This window comes from Mus caroli, unplaced genomic scaffold (assembly GCF_978045245.1).
Source record: "Mus caroli unplaced genomic scaffold, Mus_caroli_1 scaffold_6, whole genome shotgun sequence".
Lineage (NCBI taxonomy): Eukaryota > Metazoa > Chordata > Mammalia > Rodentia > Muridae > Mus > Mus caroli.
In genome coordinates, this window is record NW_028227261.1 from 110,773,249 (window position 1) to 110,791,826 (window position 18,578).

The window sequence follows — 18,578 nt, forward strand, 5'->3', positions numbered from 1 at the left end:
ATTTGCATTATTTTTTATCTCTGGGTACAATACCCAATTGATGCTGCTATGATTTGGATGGGAAATAAATAATTCCTCAAAGACTCATGTGTGGAAGGATTGGTCCTAGGCTGGCAAACCTATTTTGGCAGAAACTTTGGGAGGTTGAGTTTAGCTGGAAGATTTGACTGGAGGAAGTGGGTGACTGGGTGGCAGCTCTGACCACCACACTCCCTCCATTGGAATATTCTGCTTCTCCTCAGATCAAGCCAATGGAGCCAGAGGACTATGGACATCCTTGTGAGTGAAGGGCCTGAAGATGCCAGAGGAGAGGATTAGATCCCCATAGTTGGAGTTATAGGTAATTTTGAGCCATTCAATGTGGTTGCTGGGAACCAAGCTCAGGGTTTCTGTAGAACAGTAGTACTCTTAACCACTGAGCCATCTCTCCAGACCCAACATGCTGTAAGCTTAATGATATCACATCATCTTTAAATATACATTGCCATTTTAATAGTTAATCTTTTGTACCCCCACTCAACATATAAAACAAAAATTTAAAGGACTGAACTCAAGTTCCATGGGATTCTATGACCTCTTCTGACCTCTGTGGGCACCAGGCATATATGTGGCACACATGTATACATGCAAGGAAAATATTCATATAATTTTAAAAATTAAATTGTATTGATTTATGTGTGTGTGCATGTGCATTCACAACTGTGTGGCAGTAAGAGGACAGCTTGAGGGAGTCTGTTCTCTCCTCTACCATGTGGATCCCAAGAATTGCACTTAGATCATTTAATTAATTTATCAGGCCTGGTGGCAGGCGTCTTTACCTGCTAAGTAGTGACCTTGCTGGCCCTAACAAAATTGTATTGTACTTAAACAGTCTTCCATAAATACTTGCTGAACAAAATAGTTAAAGACTCTGGGCTGGTGAGATGGCTTAGTGGGGAAGAGTGTCACCATTCTTGCAGGACCCAGGTTTCGTCCTTAGCATGTGCATGACAACTTACAGTTGCCAACAGTTGTCATACGCATAAAATAAATAATCTTCTTTTAAATTTTTTTAAAATGTGAGAGATTTTCTATCTTGTATTATCGTTTGCACTGAGAATTGAATCTGTGCATGCTAAGCATCTACCACTGAGCTATACTCCCCAGGTCAGATTTATCTCCCAAAGGCTAAGCCTACACAACACAAGAATTAGACATTTGTTAAAAGGCACCAATTAAAATCCTGTTTCTATTGATCTTGATAAAGGAAAATGCGATACTAACCTACAGGTTGAAGTGTTTGCTTTAGAGCAACAGTGCAATTTGGCCCCATCGAGGCCAGTTGAGGGAGGAGGGTGCACAGTGACTCCAGGGTGAACCGACTGTGAGCTTTCGAGAAAACACTGCCAAAGAGGATCTTGAGGCAAGGGCTGGGTCTTACAACCCTCAATGAGACCATCAACAATCTCCATTTCTGTTTTCTTAGACATTAGAATTCTCTTGCAGGCGTTTTGGCAAGCATGGTCTTCAGCTCTGTCACAGCAATATAAACCTACATTCAGGACATAAGCCCTTTATTAGCTGGGTTTATAACATTGCTCGGAAGAGAAGAACACGGCAGTGAGGGAGAAAGCAACAAGTCTCTGCAGTAAACAGGGCCTACTCTCTCCACCGTTCTGCAGCGCTTCTCTTCCCAGAACCCACCACAGTTCACAGTCAGGAGTCTTCTAGAACTGTCCTTATAAAATGAAAGTCATTCCACACCTAAGAAGGCCTCACAGGAAACATTTTATTATGCTCTTAGAAAAAATACTGCAAATCAAAGTGGGCTTAATTCCTGCTTGTGTCTAGTGGGGACTCTTTATATAAGATTGATGACTCATTTCCATGGCATTAAAATCATTCCATTTAATCATACCCTAAGACACCACAGACTTTTTAAAGTCTGTACAAGCTAATTAATATACACTGTAATTTAGATAATATGAACTCTGACAATATTTTAGTTTATTTCCGCCTTTAATTTTCTTTTCTTTTTTGATGCTAGGGATTGAACCAGGGTCTCAAACATGCTAATGAGCCGTGATTTGCCTGTGAATGTCCCCACTCACCTGGCCTTTAATTTTCTACAAAGAACTAGAAACCAAAAGAAAACTTTCAGCCAGGCTCTAGACTGCGAAAGGGTCTCTCAAGTAGCTTTCTCAGGTGTCTGCATTTGCAGAAGCAAACTCAATTTGAAGCCTTCTTTTCTAGGTTCCTGTGTTAGGACAGACATTGGAGTTTATTGCTCTACCCTTAAAACCTCTTTCTGCCTTAGTTTTCTCAGAGCTTCTATCCCCTCACCCCCAGCAACACTTCAGTGTCGCCTAAATGTCAGGAAACACAGATCAGCTTTAAAATAAATGAAGGCCACGTGTCTGATTTTCACCACATCACAGGACGTCAAAAGCCTCAGATCCTGATTTCAATTATGATCATACAATGCACACCACTTTCAAGAGAATAAAAGAAGCCTTAGAATATTCCAGTACAAACACAAGCATCTCTCTGCCTCACAAGTCAGTCTCCTGTCAGCCTGGTCCACCAGGCAGTTCTTTAGACTCTGCCTGCCTCTCGGTGAGCAGAATGGACCCGAGGCTATACAAAGCAGGTGCTCTGACGGTCCTGCGAGGACAGCTTCGCTAGGCAGCCTTGGTTTTTCAAAAATATTACTCTCTTATTTTTATAATTTTTTTATGAAAGTAAGAACTTCTAATTAATAAAAGCTCCAGCATTACAGAAATATATAGTGTAGAACAGCTAAGTAGAACCCAGACTATGCTTTCAGTAACTTGTTTTCTTAATACATCTTGACCTTCTGCATAAATGTACTCCCCTTTGTTAGCTGTAAAGTGTGGTTACTACATAGAAATATTACTTAGCCAATATACTACTGATGCATTTTTTGGGTCATTTCTATGTTTTTTTCATATATATATACATTTGTAAGTATTCTTGTATAAATGACAACATGGAATTTCCTGGTCAAAAGGTATAATATGGTGTACATCAAAGAAATCTGGAGGTTTCTCAAATGAACTTGACCACAGACACCTACATGAATGAATCAGTTTGTAAATGAATTGTTTTATCAAAGACTTAGAAGAACACAGCCCTTTTACTTACTATCAGTTGGGTTTCTCATTGGATAAGACTGGGTGTAGTTATTCACACAGTGTATCAACTGTGGACTGATAGAGGCACAATAATTTTCCACTGCTTTGATCTGAGATGGCCCAGGAGAAGAGTCTGTTCGAAAAATGGCTTGACAGAATTCTCGGCAGTTGGTGTGATGGCCTGCGTAACTGCAGCACACCGAGCCCACTGTGGAGAGAGAGGTGACACTGAAATGCAAATAGCTTTTGTTAATGTTAACTTGGTGACCATGGCACAGCTCTGAGTGTGAGGTGTAAAGCACGCCATAGATGGTAAACCCGTGACTCAGCAGGACTAAGACACGGGGTCATTCAGGTGCTCACTGACACATGACAGTCACAACTCATCAATTTAACTCTCTCGTCAACTACATCCCTGCCTATGTGGTGCCACAACCCTGCAAGTGTGCAGAAGCGCATGCAAGTATTTCAGGTTGTAATGACAATTTAGGAGCACAATCTGGTGTTTAATGCACGTCAGGACTGCTAACGTACAACAAAGCACCTAAAACTGTCACATTACCAAAGCTGCCTCCCCAGTGTCCAAGGTGCCCATGCTGAGAAAACAGGACCGGCCTCTCCATGCTGCACTTGTGCAGATTTATAGACAAAGCAAGGCCAAACCAAAGAGAGCATAAGGACAGTGCCTTAACTTATTATTTGGATCTGTAAAAACTAAGAGAGAGCTAGGTGACTTAACAAACTTAATAACTGTGTACTTTGAAACAGAAATCTCAAAATTTCTACACAGTAGGCACATCTGTAAGAACCTTCCTATATTGTAGAAGTCTTCGTTTTATAACTAATACAATTTGTCTCAAGTCAAAGCAAAGTCCTTTGAAGGTAAGTGACTGCTTTTGTATCTGTAAAATAACCAAAGCCAGATGTGTAGCACACGCCTGTCATCACACAGCACTTGGCAGATGGAGGCAGAGTGATCACAAAAGATGGCCACCTAGACTCCATGAGATGAAAGTAAAATGACTCAAATCACGACAGCGACAACCCCAGTGGCCAGGAGTACTGCTGTACACTTGCTATCCAGGCTGGGCAAACAAGCACACAAAGAAATACACAACAGATGCCATTTACTGTGGGAGAGGGAGCATAGCTGGAAGTCCGGGTGTGGGAATCATAAAGGAGACGGTCAGGAGACCCTACCAGCATCTAAAGGTGTACGAGTAGGGGGTGCCAAAGGGGCTAGAGAAGGCGGATGGCAGGAAGAGGTTTATAGAGAGGCAGCTAAGAATTCCTGCGTGGTATCAGAAGTGGCTACGGTGGAGCAAGAAACAGGGCATCATGAATTCCAAAGAGCAATGAACTTGGAATTCAGGTGACTTCAAGAAATATTGATGAGTCATGTGTTAATTAACCAAGGGAGGGCAGGATTTGACCTTATAGAACACACCTCAGTTTCCTGGGCTATACATCATTCTATACCTATTGTGTACCAGCTTTGACTTATACCTATACCCAAGTTTATGTCTACTACTACAGAACATATGTTCATTTTGGGGAGCAACCGCTTTTCAGTACTGCTATGTGTGTGGTGCTGGAGATGACAAGGACCTTAGATGTCTAAGCACACACTCTACCTCTGTGCTACATCTCCAGCCACACGGAGAAGTGCTTCTTACAGTGGCTTAGCTCCCTTGCCAGTGTGGGAGGACCCAAGATTCCCTGCCAAAGCCTGTACAGCACACTCTGAACTAGGCCCCAGTTTGGCAGGGTGGAAGTGCAAGACTGTTATTCTGCAATACACCATACTGGAAAGCACATCCAACCAGCCGCTTGTTCCTGAGTTGTCTTTTCCCACCTCTAATCACTGCTCTCAACGCTCCCTTCACATGGGATGCTGCTCCTCCAGGCTCCACTGGACACATCTTTGTCTGCTTCTCTCTCATGCCCCGTCCACGAATATCTTATTTACCTTCAAGGCCCAGTTAACCTATGAACTCCATGAGGTCTCCTCTAAGCAACCTTGCAGTGAGATCCCTGCTTCCCCGGAATTGCTGCATTTTATCAGTGTGCTGCCTCACATTCTACTCCAGTTTCAAGTTCTTTGTGTTCTGGCCATGTCCCCCACAGAGAAGTGTCTGACCCACACCAGGCAAGTATTCAGTAAATATCTGTGGACTGGACTGAGAGGCAGCCCTTAGCAAGGACTACATCATGCATGTCTCCTCAGAAGTGACCCCATTATTGGTGTTATCTTTCTCTAGTGATCTATCTATAGCACTGGTTTATAAATATGCTTTCGGGACACAGGAATTGCTAGAACACATAAATGATTTGAACAGGCAGTGGCCTTGCAGAATCCTGTGTGCCTGCTTCTTCAGGTGGCTTAGCAGGTGTAATGCTAAGGGAGGGTATGGGCAATCAGTTCTGACTGTTAAAATGTCTGTTAAATGTCTTGCTCTCTGGACTGCTTGTGCAATCATTGACAATATACTTACTTTCATTTCTGCTAATGCAACTGAAAAGAGCATTCTGTAAATTAAAGAAAAACAAACAAATTAGCAAGCAGAATTTCTAATTTTTTTCCGTTTTAGAATCACATGGAAATCAGGATATCATATTTTTAAATTCTTTTCTAAATCCAAGGCTGCAAACACAAGATGCTTTGAAACAACTTCCTGATTGAGAGTAAGCCTCACCGTGGTAGGGATCTCTCTGCGCTTAACCTGGCCTGTGAGGATGTAGGAACGTGTGAGGATGTAGGATGTGTGAGGTGCATGTGTGGAGGGGATGACCGTGCACTAACTTCTATGTGCTCTTGTAGAGTATAAAACATTTTTTAGAAAATAACATAATAAAAACACTCGGACATACATTATTTCCTGTAATCACTGCATTTTAGAGTTGATGTGATCTCAGAAATGACCTCTAATTGTTCTCAAATATGACTGTGCAGTGGAACCTCCCAAACTTCCCAGCCTATTCCACATGACAGAAATCTACATTTTACACACCATTTCAAAGATAACTTTCATTTAGTCTTCTTGTGACCAGAGCTTGGGAAACTCCCTGGCATTTTACAGAGGGAAGCATTCCGTAGGCAGAGGAGGCCTGTATTAGTTCCCAGAAGTTGCTAAAAGCAGAGTCTGAGATCAGAACCAATTTTTCTAGAAGCCATAGATTATTGTTCAGAATGTCATACCCTGTTTAAGTCATTGTCTGAAAAATAAGGGAAAGCAGGAAAGAAAACAAGAAAGGGGCAAGAGACATAAGAAACAAACAAAACAAAATAACAACAAAGCCAAAACCCTTCTTGTCCAAAACCATTAGGCTATCCAGGGCATGTCAGTTATGAGTCAATATCATTCATAACTGGAGGAGAACAGCTCACTAAAGTAAATGTGCAAACAGAGAGCATGGAAGGAAAGCAGATGTGCTGTGACTGCCAAGTCCAGCTAAGGGGCTGGGCTTAAGGACCATCTTTAGTTGGGCATGGTGGCACATGTTTGTAATCTCTGCACTTGGGAGACTGAGGCAGGAGGATGTTGAGTTTGAAGCTAGCCTGAGCTACACAGTGAGCTTGAGAACTTGACTCAAAAAAAAAAAAAATGAAAATCAAACAACAAAAAATACAAGTAAAAAAGACCAGCGTTACCAGCCTTGGAAACCCAGCTTCAGAGGCTTTGCAGCATGGTGGTACCACCTGTGACCCATCACTACAGAGGGTCAGGTGGGAGGTTTGTCACTGGTGTGCAGCCAGCCTGAACTACATAGTGCATTTCAGGCCACCCTGGGCTAAAGTTCAAACAGCCAAGAGAAAAGTCTGTCTATACTGTTGGTGAAGCTGCATTGCATCGCCTCTCTCTACCTAATGATATTCCATTATAGGAGTAACCCTCAGTGGAGTTATTCATTCAAACCAAAGTAAGTTAACCAACCCACCCACCCACCCAGGTCTCATGGGGAGGGACAAGGGATTCATTCAGTGTGCGCTGTTTCTGCAGAGCTGATAGGCCAGTATCAACAGAGGGATGAAGAGCCTCTCAGTGTCTGCAACAGTGAACTGTTTTGTATGTCTCCTCACGCGTGTTCTTTGCATTACTGCGACATTTCAGTTACCCATCTCAGACAACCCTCCACTGGGGTTCACCAGCCCCAGCAACATTTATCAAATCAAATCAAATCAATATTAAAACTAGTCTGCAGAGGAACAGCCTCCATCAGAGGTGACTTGCCGCCTAGGGGACACCTGACACCCACGCTCATTCTCTGCTACTGAAAGTGCGGTGGAGCGAGCCCGCATTAGCCTCTGTGAGTAGAGGCCATAAAGGCTGCCGAGTACAGGCAGATGTCCCAGGTCTCTAAGGACCCGGATGGCAACGTCAATCACACCAGCTCTCTATAACCCCACCTTAACGCTTATTAATTTGTCCAAGCTAGATTTTTACATTTGACCTTATAAGCAAGAGACATATCACTTCCAGTTCAGTCACTTGGCTTAAGAGGAAGGCACTAAAGGAAATAAAGGCTCAGGTGTCAGAGATCCGCAAATTTAATATCCTTATGTGCCTGAGGTCACAGGAGGGAGAAACAGTTACAGAAGCCAGTCTTCCCCACAGGGCAAACAATGCGTTGCAAGCTGCTGAAGGAAAAGGAGGACAAGCCCGTCTTCTGTGATGTCACCTGCACAGCATAGACATTCCCCAAGCAACTGTACCACTTCATTAGTGTTCAATGATAGCCCTTTCATACGTAGGTTTTCCTGACTGTGTTCAATGAAAACTTGATTTTTTTTACACAGAAGCACCGTTAATTTTAACATATTACTTCTGCATCTCTACTCAGTCTACGGTTTAAAAATATGTTTTGTCTGGGGCTGCAGAGATGGCTCAGTGGCTAAGAGCACTGGCTGCTCTTCAGAAGACTAGAGTTCAATTCCCAGAACTGACATGCAGCTCACAGTCGTCCATAACTCCAGGTCCAGGGGCTCTGACACAGTCATACATGCAAGCAAAACACCAATCCATGCAAAATAGTTAAATAAACTATGTAAGATATAAAAATATGTTCTGTCACGTTGGCAATGTGATAAAGTCGTTATTCTGCTACACCCATGTTGATTTTTATAGACCTGATCATATCCAGCTTTGATAAGAGCCCTATGTTTGTTGTAAGTAATCTTCATTCTTTTCGAAGTCAGCTGTTTTCAAACTCAAATTCCTCCTGCCTCAAATTTCCAAGTGCAGGGATTACAGGGTGTGTCACCATGCCTGATTATCAGCAACTCTTCTCGATGCTTGAGCTACTGTTGATTATTGATAGGCCAAAGGCGTGTGTCTGAATTATAGCATTAGCTTGTATTACTTCATGTCTTAAATCACCTATGCTGGTGTCTTAGCTAGTTTTTTCAAATGTCTGATCGCCATCTGCTGGCAAGAACAGGAAGTAAGTGTTCACATTCTCTACTAAGAGGCCTTCTTTGACCTGCTCACCATTACCACACCCATGGGACCTCCGCTGAACAGCTCCCCATCTGTTTTTATCATGTAAAAACTACAGTGGTACTGAGGTGAGGGGATACCACACCAGAAACCCAAGAACACACCAGTGTACTGAGGCTGCCAGGATCCTAAGATCAATGTGGGCAACAGGGTAATGATTTTAAAAATAAAAACCTACCTAAGAAAGCACTATTATCCCACTCCAGGCCACAGCTTTGACTGATCCTCACTCTTACCTTACTTTCTCCTTAGGCTGGGAAGGGGTTCCCTCCAGGTCCCAGTGTGGATCCTGCAGGCTTCCAGCAGTGTTTGCTCACTGTCTCTAAGTTTATATGGATTCTTCTTCCCCTGGACTAGACTGCAAGCTTTTGGCAGACAGTGGCTCATCCCTGAGAAAGCTGATATACACGCACTGGGGTGTCAGCTCACTGAATCATCAGCTCCATGAATGCAAGGCAGATACAAAGACAACTGCAGAGCTCTGCTCCAGGGACTCAGGCCAGTATTAACTAAGATATACTTAGGAGATACACACACACACACACACACACACACACACACACACACACACACACACATATTTTTAATTACCTCCAAAGGGAGGTAATACTTTAAATCTATCTCCCTTCCCTTCCCTTCCCTTCCCTTCCCTTCCCTTCCCTTCCCTTCCCTTCCCTTCCCTTCCCTTCCCTTCCCTTCCCTTCCCTTCCCTTCCCTTCCCTTTATTTATTGGTTTTTAAGACAGGGTCTCTCTCTACATAGCCCTGGCTGTCTTGGAACTCACTATGTATATCAGGCTAGCCACAAACTCACAGAGATCTCCCTGCCATTGCCTCCTGAGTCCTGGGATCGAGGTATGTACTGCCACACCTGACAGTAGATAACTCTTTAGGTTATAATAGTTAGTGATCCATGGGAGATGATTTGGAAGAGAGGATCTGTTGGATTTTATTTGATTATATCTGGGAAGACTGTACTCAGCAAGAAGTGTAGAAAGATGACGATTGTGTGTTTTGGTGTGTGTGTGTTGCATGCGTATAATGAATCTGTTGTTTAAGGCCAACCTGGTCTACATAGTGAGTTTCAGACCAGCCAGGGCTACATAGTGAAATCTTATCTCAAAAAGAAAGTTGGCAGAGAAGATTCATTAGAATTCATCTAGAATTGTCATTAAATAGGAGTAATTAAAGATATGGGGTCTGGGCTAGGGAAGTGGCTTCATGATAGAGCATGATACCCTGGCCTCTACTCCTGGTACGACAAAAACAAACAACAAAGCATGAGAAAATAAGCCACCCAGAGGAAGGCCATTTAAGACGAGACAAGATCTCGGCTAGTCTGACACGACCAAGACCGTAAGCATACTTTTACACAGCTAAGGTATGGATGGTAAAAGAAAAGAACCAAGAACAAGGACATCAAACAGGAGTTTCTCCTCTCCTAGGACAATGCTAAACGACAGAGCAGTGCACCCTAGCAAGTCTTACTATCGTAAGCCAGTACTGCAGGACCCAACAGGTTTCGCTCTTTTTGGAGCTCATCAGCTGCAGGTAACGGCCAGATCTGATATATACACCTCTGTGGAGGGTTGCCATTCCTTAAGTTTCCCATCACACTCTGCTATTTACTATGCTCCAACAACTCTTGGCACTTCCTCAGTGTGAACTGATACATACTTTATATTTAGACTCTTACACTTTGTGTATGTGTAAGAGCAAGTGTGTACCCACTAGGGATCAAGCCAAGGGCTTCTAAGCCACATCTCCAACCTGTGTACTTTTATTAAAATAGCCAAAAGCTGTGTGAGGACAGCACAGCTGTCCAAAGCCTGTGTTGTTAGCTGTCACACCAGAACCACTGTAGCAGACTGACATTACACTACAGCTTAGGGGGCCCCCAGCTGCCAGTGACATGGCTGGTTCTGCTCTTTCCGGTCCCTCAGACTGTTCCCCACCTCCCTTCTTTTATGCTTCTAACACAAAGTAAATCTAGAACCACGGCTAATTTGATGCAAATATATCTTTCAGCATACATTTACTGAATACTCGCTGCGGACCTGGCACAACCCCAGCAGGCATAAACAAACACACACTCAACACTGGCGTCCAGGGCAGAGCGAAGTGCGTGCTAAAGGTGGTAAAGAGTGGGTGAGGACTCCATACACATTTCCTTTCTATACATAAAACATTTCTGGGAACTGCAGGAAATAGATGGCTGTAGAAGATGACATGGGAAAGATCTGATTACATGCTATTCTCAACTGTGAACCACATGAATAATAAAAAAATACAGTTTTACATGAACCTGCACTTGTCACACATAGCCATGTGCTGGCAGTGGTGCAGACAGCTGTAAGGTGGAACTCGCCTTAGGTTCTGTGGTCTAGGGCCTCTGTGCTGCCTTTATCTTAGCATTCTCACAGAACCAGTGGTCATCAGCAGAACAATCTAGTTATATTAGCATCCATCCCATGCATGCCTCATGACTTAGTGGTCAACAGAGGGTGTTGGAGTTACAGATGGTCGTGGGCAGCCATGTGGGTGCTAGGAACTGAATCCTTTGTAAAAGCAGCAAGTGGTCTGAACCACTGAGCCTACTCTCTCCAGCTTCTTAAACCTTTAAAAAAAAGGCCAATCTGAGAGATGAGATCTCACCCTGGATTTTCTTTACTGTTTGTCGCCTTCTTTAAAGAAAACCGTCAAAGAACTACACTGAGGAAAGGAAGTAAGACACAGGGAAGGACAGTTCTGTGTGTGGCCTGTCTGGAAAGCCCAGAGCAGCAGTGGGGAGAGGAAGAGGCAGACAGGAGCATGGAGGTCTGCGGGCAGCTGCAGCGCTCACTTCAGTGGCTTGAGCAGCAAATGGGAAGGCCACACCAAGACAGTGCCGGGGAAGTCTGACTTTAAGGTAGCACACGAATTTACAAATCCTGAACTCAAACTTAAATTCATGATTTTATCACCATCACCAGGTCTCTGGACATTTTGCTACCTTCACATCCCTCACAGAATTTATCAATGTCTACTCTTGACAGTCAAGGAAAAAATAACAATAATCAGAAATTCCAAAAATTACCAAACTGGTATCCAAAAGAAAAGGTTCACAGATAAATTGTTGACAAAGATGGCTCGAAAGACCACTATAGGTTATGTCTCCTATCTCACAGAGAACAGTTTCTCGGTTAGCTGAGTTTAATCAGGTTTGTCAGCACACACAGCCCTGGTTGCATTAAGCTTACAGCCTCTGCTCTGGCTGCTGGTGCCAATGCCATTGCAGGCTTTGAGTGCTCTGAATATGACTTGGGTTCTAGCACTGTGCGTCCATGAGTCTCATCACGACCTAGCCCACACTTCTGGGTGTCTCAAGAACCATGCTTGTGGGAAATTCAGGAGAACCTAGAGCTGAGACTGCCCATAGCATGAATGTGGGTCTGTGGGAATCAGTAAAGGTTGGTTTTCGTAGCTCCTAGACCAAAGCTTGGTGATCTCACTCAAATATATGTAATTCTCAAAGATGCATTATCTAAATTTTTTTACATTATTTATTTGTGTGTCTTTGTGTGCATATATGCATGTGTGTGGATGAGTGTAAACCTTAGCATGAGTGAGAGGTCAACTTACAGAAGTAGGTTTTTCTCCATCCAACATTTGAGGAATGACACTGTGGGTGGCACTCGGGTAGTGAGGCTTAGCAGCAAGTACCTACCTCCACTGAGTCACCTTGTCAACCCAGAAGCACTTAATGCTGAAGGAGGTACTCTTTTGGGGGGGAGGTAGTGATCAAATGAGAAAAGCAGAGTCAGTCAGATCTCATTTTTAGATGAAATTCCCTATGTGAGAGCTTCCTACAGGGCCTGGTGGTGCACACCTTTAATCATAGCACTTGGAGGCAGAGGCAGGCCGACCTCTGTGAGTTGAGGCCAACCTAGTCTACATACTGAATTCTAAACCAGCCAGAACTACATAGGCCTTAGCCTTGTCTCAAACGACAGACAAAATCTCTAAGAAATCCCTAGTCTTTGTGTGTATATGATGTGCACGTAAGGCAGAAGAGTGCACACAGATGTAAGGACGACCTCTGTACTGACGTCCACATTGTCTGAGACAGTCTCTGCTGTTCCTCAGCTGCATACATCAGGCTAGCTTGCTAAGGTGTCAGGTTCCAGACCCTCCTGTCTCTGTCTTCCATTTTGCCATTGTAGTCCTGGGATTACAGACACACTGCCCTATGCTGGTTTTATCTGTGTATGCACTTAGGTCCTCATGTTTTCATAACATGCGCAGAGTGACCTCCCAGCCCCAGCGCATTTTTAGTTTACATAAAAGTAATAGGTTTCACTGAGACAGTGTCACACACATGCAGTGTACACACACGGATCATTATATTTTGTTCTCACTTGCCCCCTACTCTCTCACTTAAACCCACTCTCCTCTCCAACCATCTTAATGATGCATTATTTCCTGAAATCCTTTTTGATACAAAATTCTAGGTTAACAGCTATTTTCTTTAAGAACCATGTAAATAGTGTCTTCTGCCTTTTTTGTTGCTTCTGAGAAATCAGCTATTGGTCATTTTTGAAAAAGTTTTTTTAAAATTCTTTTTAATGTAAGTGATGATGTTGATGACGATGATGCTATAATATGTAGATATAATCTCTTTGTTTGTTTTTTGTTTGTTTCTTTTGTGTTGTTTTTTCGAGACAGGGTTTCTCTGTATAGCCCTGGCTGTCCTGGAACTTACTCTGCAGACCAGGCTGTCCTCGAACTCAGAAATCCGCCTGCCTCTGCCTCCCGAGTGCTGGGATTAAAGGCGTGCGCCACCACGCCCGGCTGTAGATACAATCTCTTGCAGCCTGGGCTGACTTGAACTCACTTGAGTATGAGCCTGAACATAATCCTCCTGCGTCTTCCTGGACTCACAGGACAGAAACACTACCCCAGCTTCCACTATGTTTTTATTTCTTCAATTAAATTTTTATTTTATGAAATTCTTTCCAACTATACTTGCTCTGTGTATTTTCAGGATCTTGTTTCTTACCCATATTAAATATCTTACGGTCTGCATGTGAGAGTCTCTATAGCGCAGGCGCCTGGGCCTATGCTGTTCACTACTGTTCCGGCATGTGAATCTCTATAGCAGGCACCTGAGGTCTATTCTGTTCCCCACTGTTCCTGCTGGCTCTTGTCTCATGGCCTTGTTCTCTAGTCAGTTTTGTGATTTTTTTTTTTAACCTGTGAGTTGCTTACTTTCCTTAGAATTTTATCTGTGGGAGCTTTAAGTCTGGAATAAAATTCCCTTCTTCCAGAGAGAATCTGTGTTATTTGTCTTCGGCATCTAAGAATGGACTACCATTTTAAAATGATTTTAGATACAGTGTCAGCTTGGGATTTTCTAAGCACCTACTTTGTGTGAGTGACTTAACTTAGTATCACCAGTTTTCAAGAGGGACGTTAGGTTTGAGAGGCAGTGCGTTCCTCTACAAAAGGAGACGGTCACAGTTTTGTCCCCCGTATTTCAAGTGCAGCCTCTTTGAGGAAAGATCACAATTGGGTTTTCCATCTTCTTTGGAACCAAAAATCTCTTCCTTGACCTCCAAGTATGAGAGACTATATAGCTATGAAACCTGGCTCAGTAAGTTCAATGTCCTCAAAGCTTACGCCTTCTCAGTGTTCGGTCCCTGCTGAGTTTTTGGCTTGTGTATTCCATTGCTTCTTTCCAGCAGATCAAGCTAGCATTTTAACCTGTTTACACCTATAACACAGAACAAGGTAGTAAGTGTGTCCTAGTGCCAGAAGATGAGGTCCTATATAATCCTTTCAAGCACAGGACAATAGTAAAAGTATGCCAGGTCACTAGGTGTCTTAGGGCTTCCATTGATGTGAAGAGACCAAGGTACCTCTTATTTAAATAAGTTTCCTAGGAAATCCCCTTAAAGGACTCAGGGCCAGTTTTTCACTAAAGATAATAAGCTCTTCTGAATGTAATCTCCCAGTCTCTGAATCTCTACTCAAATCATGTAAGATCTGTCCTTCAGGGTAAATACAACACCTGAAACCATACACCTAAAGGAATGGCCACCCTAAGGCAAAGAAAAAAGATATTAAATGCCCAGTTTGTAAGACTTTGATGTGAACAGAGAACCAGCAAGCTAAACAGACTGTATTATACCAAATCTATCCAATTCACGTTAGAGGTGCTCACAGACAGTCCTATCTCTAGGCTAGACTTCAGTTGTCATTTGCTTTGGGTCTGTAATGCAGAACCAGTTTCCTGAATTAAAGTGATCCTGCCTCTCATTATTTCTAAATAATATGTGAGAAATCAAACTGAGTTTTGAATTATGTTGAGTTACTTGAGCTCTTAATACAAAAATAATGAACTCATAGGCCCTATAGACTTTTGAAAAATGGTTGTTTAATTAATTAATTAATTAATTAATTAATTAAAGACAGCAGTGTGGGAAGCAATCTGTTCTTATCTCTGTTGTAGCACAGTGTTTGACTCTCTTACCTTTCCTGTCTTGTCCTTCATCAACACACACTGCAGACTTCCTAGGGCAATGCAGAAATCCAAACAAGAGAAGGAAGCACACTAAAGTAATGGAGGACAGGCTACAGGAGATGGACAGTGTCAGACATCATGTGGAAGAAAAGAAGGAATTGTCACAGTTAGCCACTTTGTTCAAGAGAAAGCCACATTGGTCATTTCAAAGGTAGAAGCAAGGAAAAAAAAAATAACAGATCCCTTCCTTCTTGACAGCAGGCTCTTCTCAGTAGTAACAGAGGGAGGCTGATGTTAACCGGGAAACTTCTCTTCAGAGACCAGATGTAACTCAGCCAACAGAACAAAGGGACAAAGGGGAAATAAAACTCTCCAGTCTAAAAATGTTAATGAAGAAATGTAATCATATACTTTGAGAAAAGGAAGAAACGAATCAATGAGAAGTATAATCTAGAAGCAGTTGGGAATGACTGTTAATAGCGTCCTCACTGTTATGCATTTAAGTCTCCCAACTCCATGACCTTGACTCTGAGAGGAATACAAGTGTCACACTTCACAGGGGTTCTAGAAAACAGACACCCAAAGGAGTTTCGTACGTTTGCACAAGGCAAACTATCTCCTCTATTTCCACTCTCTTATCTCCATACGAGGGAGCACAATGCTGGAGACCCATCCTGGAGGCCAGGGCTTCCCCAATGCAAGGCGTTCAAGTGTGAAGTGCACATTTTAACAGCCTGGCTTTGTTAGTTTACTTCTTCTTTACATAGGAAGTTTATAAAAAAAAAAAATAGACATCAAGATGGGTTCAGAGATAGGAAAGGGACTAAGAAGGATACAGAACTTATGAAAAACAATTTCAGAATCTGAAAAATCAACCAGTGGCTTTGCTATGAAAATACTAGAGATGAAATCATTTCTTTAAAATCAATACTTAATCTCCACACGCCTCAAAGTCAAAACACTTTAGAGAAGGTAAATGACGTTTTACCAAGGCTAAGTTAGAACACAATTTGTTTAAAAATGAATTAATTTTTAAAATGTAAGTTATTTTGTCAGTTCTAAGAATACTGGACTAATCTATCCAAATTTGTTAAATAAGATACGTACCTCATATTCTTTCCTGCAAACTTTGGAAATATCATTCTTCGAAGATGCCTAAAAGCAACCAAAAATCTTCATTGACTATGCATGCTGTTTCTATTGTATAGGACAAACCCCACAAATTAGGATATATTATTATATATAATTGTTGGTATAATATTCTTTATTTCATCATGGGAAACCTTATACTCAAATATTTAGATGTTCCTAAACTACAACAAATGTTCTGTGATGTTTTAAGACAAACAGCACCAGGACTCGTTCAATACGCTGGCGCTTCAGCCCAGCTTTTATGGTTTCAAGCTCACATAACAACGTGGTTCTTTTGTTATTTTGGAAACTAGATGACTTTGAAGGAAATGTAAATCAGAGGCCTTTTAAAAGCCGAATTCCACTCTAGTGAATTTTCTTGTGAAGTTCTGCCAGGGCGCTTACATTTTGCTTTTTCTTTAACCCTTCACATCCAACATTTTATACTGACTACAATGCGTCCCCTTCCTCAGAAAATCAGGAGGATGGAGAATATGGTGCTCAGGCGGCTCCCACTGTGCTCTCAGCACATGTGCAGAGAAGGCAGTGACCCTCCTCCGTCCAGAAGACTGATCTCAGGTAAACAGCGGGGTTCTCCTTACAGGGAAGGACACACTTCTGTGGAAAACAGACCTGCAGCAAATGGTCATCTTCCACAGGCCACCAGTCTCGGTGCAGAGACCCTGCTCCAGAGTCAAGGGAGCTCGCCCGTTTCACTTCCTCCTATTCTGTCACCTAGTCTCATGCAATTTATAACAAATGAGCTGATAAGGATGGGGCAGGCGGGGTTGGGGTCAGGGCAAGGAGACGAATGGGTTGGGACCTGCTCTATGGCCCCAGGATTTGAGTTTAAACCCGTGTACTTCAACTTTACTCTAAGGTCTGGAGGAGAGTAGCATATCCCTGAGTCATGTGCTGCCCAAATGTTGCAGTGCACACTGCAGTACAGTTTTGTGTGCACAGCAGTGAAGGGGAGGCTGGGTGTAGTGGATTGCTCCTGTAATCCCAGCACTCATGAGACAGAGACAGAAGAACTGCTGTAGATTGGGACCTGTCTGATGTACATAGAAAGTCACAGGCAGCCAGGGCTACACAAAGACCCTTTCACAAAACATAAATAAAAACTCAACAGCAGAGGTGCTGGGGACATTGGCATCTCACACATCCCAGAGAACAGTCTCTAGAACAAGCTTCCAGCTATGTTCTGGGTTAGTTTAAACAACTGTTTCAACAGCCAGTCTCTCCCAGTTACGTCTATAGTCACCACTTGGAATAGCAAACCTAGGAAGCCACTGTTACTAATGTGAGGAGCCACTGAAAGACATATATTGTAGACTCAGGGGCCTCTCCGAACTGGAGCAGAGACACATCTACTCAAAGAGAAGCCCTGGCTTACCAGAGGGAGGGGTGACACGTGCCTTCAGAGCAGAGAAAGGAAAGGATCACACACCAGAGTAAAGCCATGATGATAAAGACAAGGGAAGATGAAGACAAAATGAGCTACACAATGACTCAGTGTGTCCTGGGCAAGGACAAAATGCCTTGCTCTCAAAAATTCTTCTCTATGTGGTAAAGAGATGGACAGAAAACAAAAAGGGCTGGAGAGATGACCTAGCGGCAAGGACACTGGTGCTCTGCCAGAGGACCCAGGGTTAATTCCTAGCACCCATGTGGTGGCTCACAACCACCTGTAACTCCAGTTCCAGGAGATCTGATGCCTCCTCTGGCCTCCACAGGCACCAGGTGGTACATAAACATACTTGAAGGCAAAACACACACACACATAAAATAAACATGTAAATAAATCTAAGAAAAGAAAGAACATCAAGAGGAAAAGGTTGAGGATCTTGCATGCAGTGGCCCCAACTGAGGAATAACAAGCCTAATGCAGAATTTACAGTTTTTTTTAGGTCACCTCTCCAAAGCTATGAAGTAGACAAGTCCAAAACCCACACGGCTAAAACTCCTACTGTACTCCATGACACTTCAAAGCTTGCCTGTCAGGAATTACCTGCTTGCATGCCTGTCGGCACTCCAAGCCAATAGCCAGTTCACAGCAGCCTAAGCCAACCCAACCATCGGACTTCTTAAATACCCCTGAAAAACAAAATGTTCAGATGTTTTGGTCTTAAGTATCAGTGAAGACAAATAATATAAAGTAATGGATATCATTACAAGTCAATGAGAAAACCAATTCAGACGCAGGGCCTCGGAACCATTATGCACCACCCCTGGCCCTTACTCCCAGTGATGCCATTTCCTTAGGGTACCACACTACATAATATCAAGCCCTTTGGTTTTCTCCTTTTCTGTT

The 18,578-nt window shown here is 42.9% G+C and overlaps 1 protein-coding gene across 2 annotated transcripts in view; it reads right to left on the reverse strand.

Annotated features, from left to right (window-relative positions):
- Reck (reversion inducing cysteine rich protein with kazal motifs) overlaps nt 1-18,578 on the reverse strand; it is a 68,995-nt gene that overhangs the window by 28,561 nt on the left and 21,856 nt on the right. The window contains exons 5-9 of one of the 2 annotated variants that reach the window (XM_021159440.2): nt 18,276-18,361; nt 16,241-16,288; nt 5,630-5,663; nt 3,145-3,342; nt 1,264-1,531 (exon numbers count right to left, since the gene is read on the reverse strand). In XM_021159440.2, the coding sequence (XP_021015099.1) occupies nt 1,264-1,531; nt 3,145-3,342; nt 5,630-5,663; nt 16,241-16,288; nt 18,276-18,361 (634 nt within the window). Of the gene's footprint in view, nt 1-1,263; nt 1,532-3,144; nt 3,343-5,629; nt 5,664-15,142; nt 15,240-16,240; nt 16,289-18,275; nt 18,362-18,578 lie in introns of those variants that run through there. The other variant, XM_085839338.1, reaches the window with a different exon arrangement.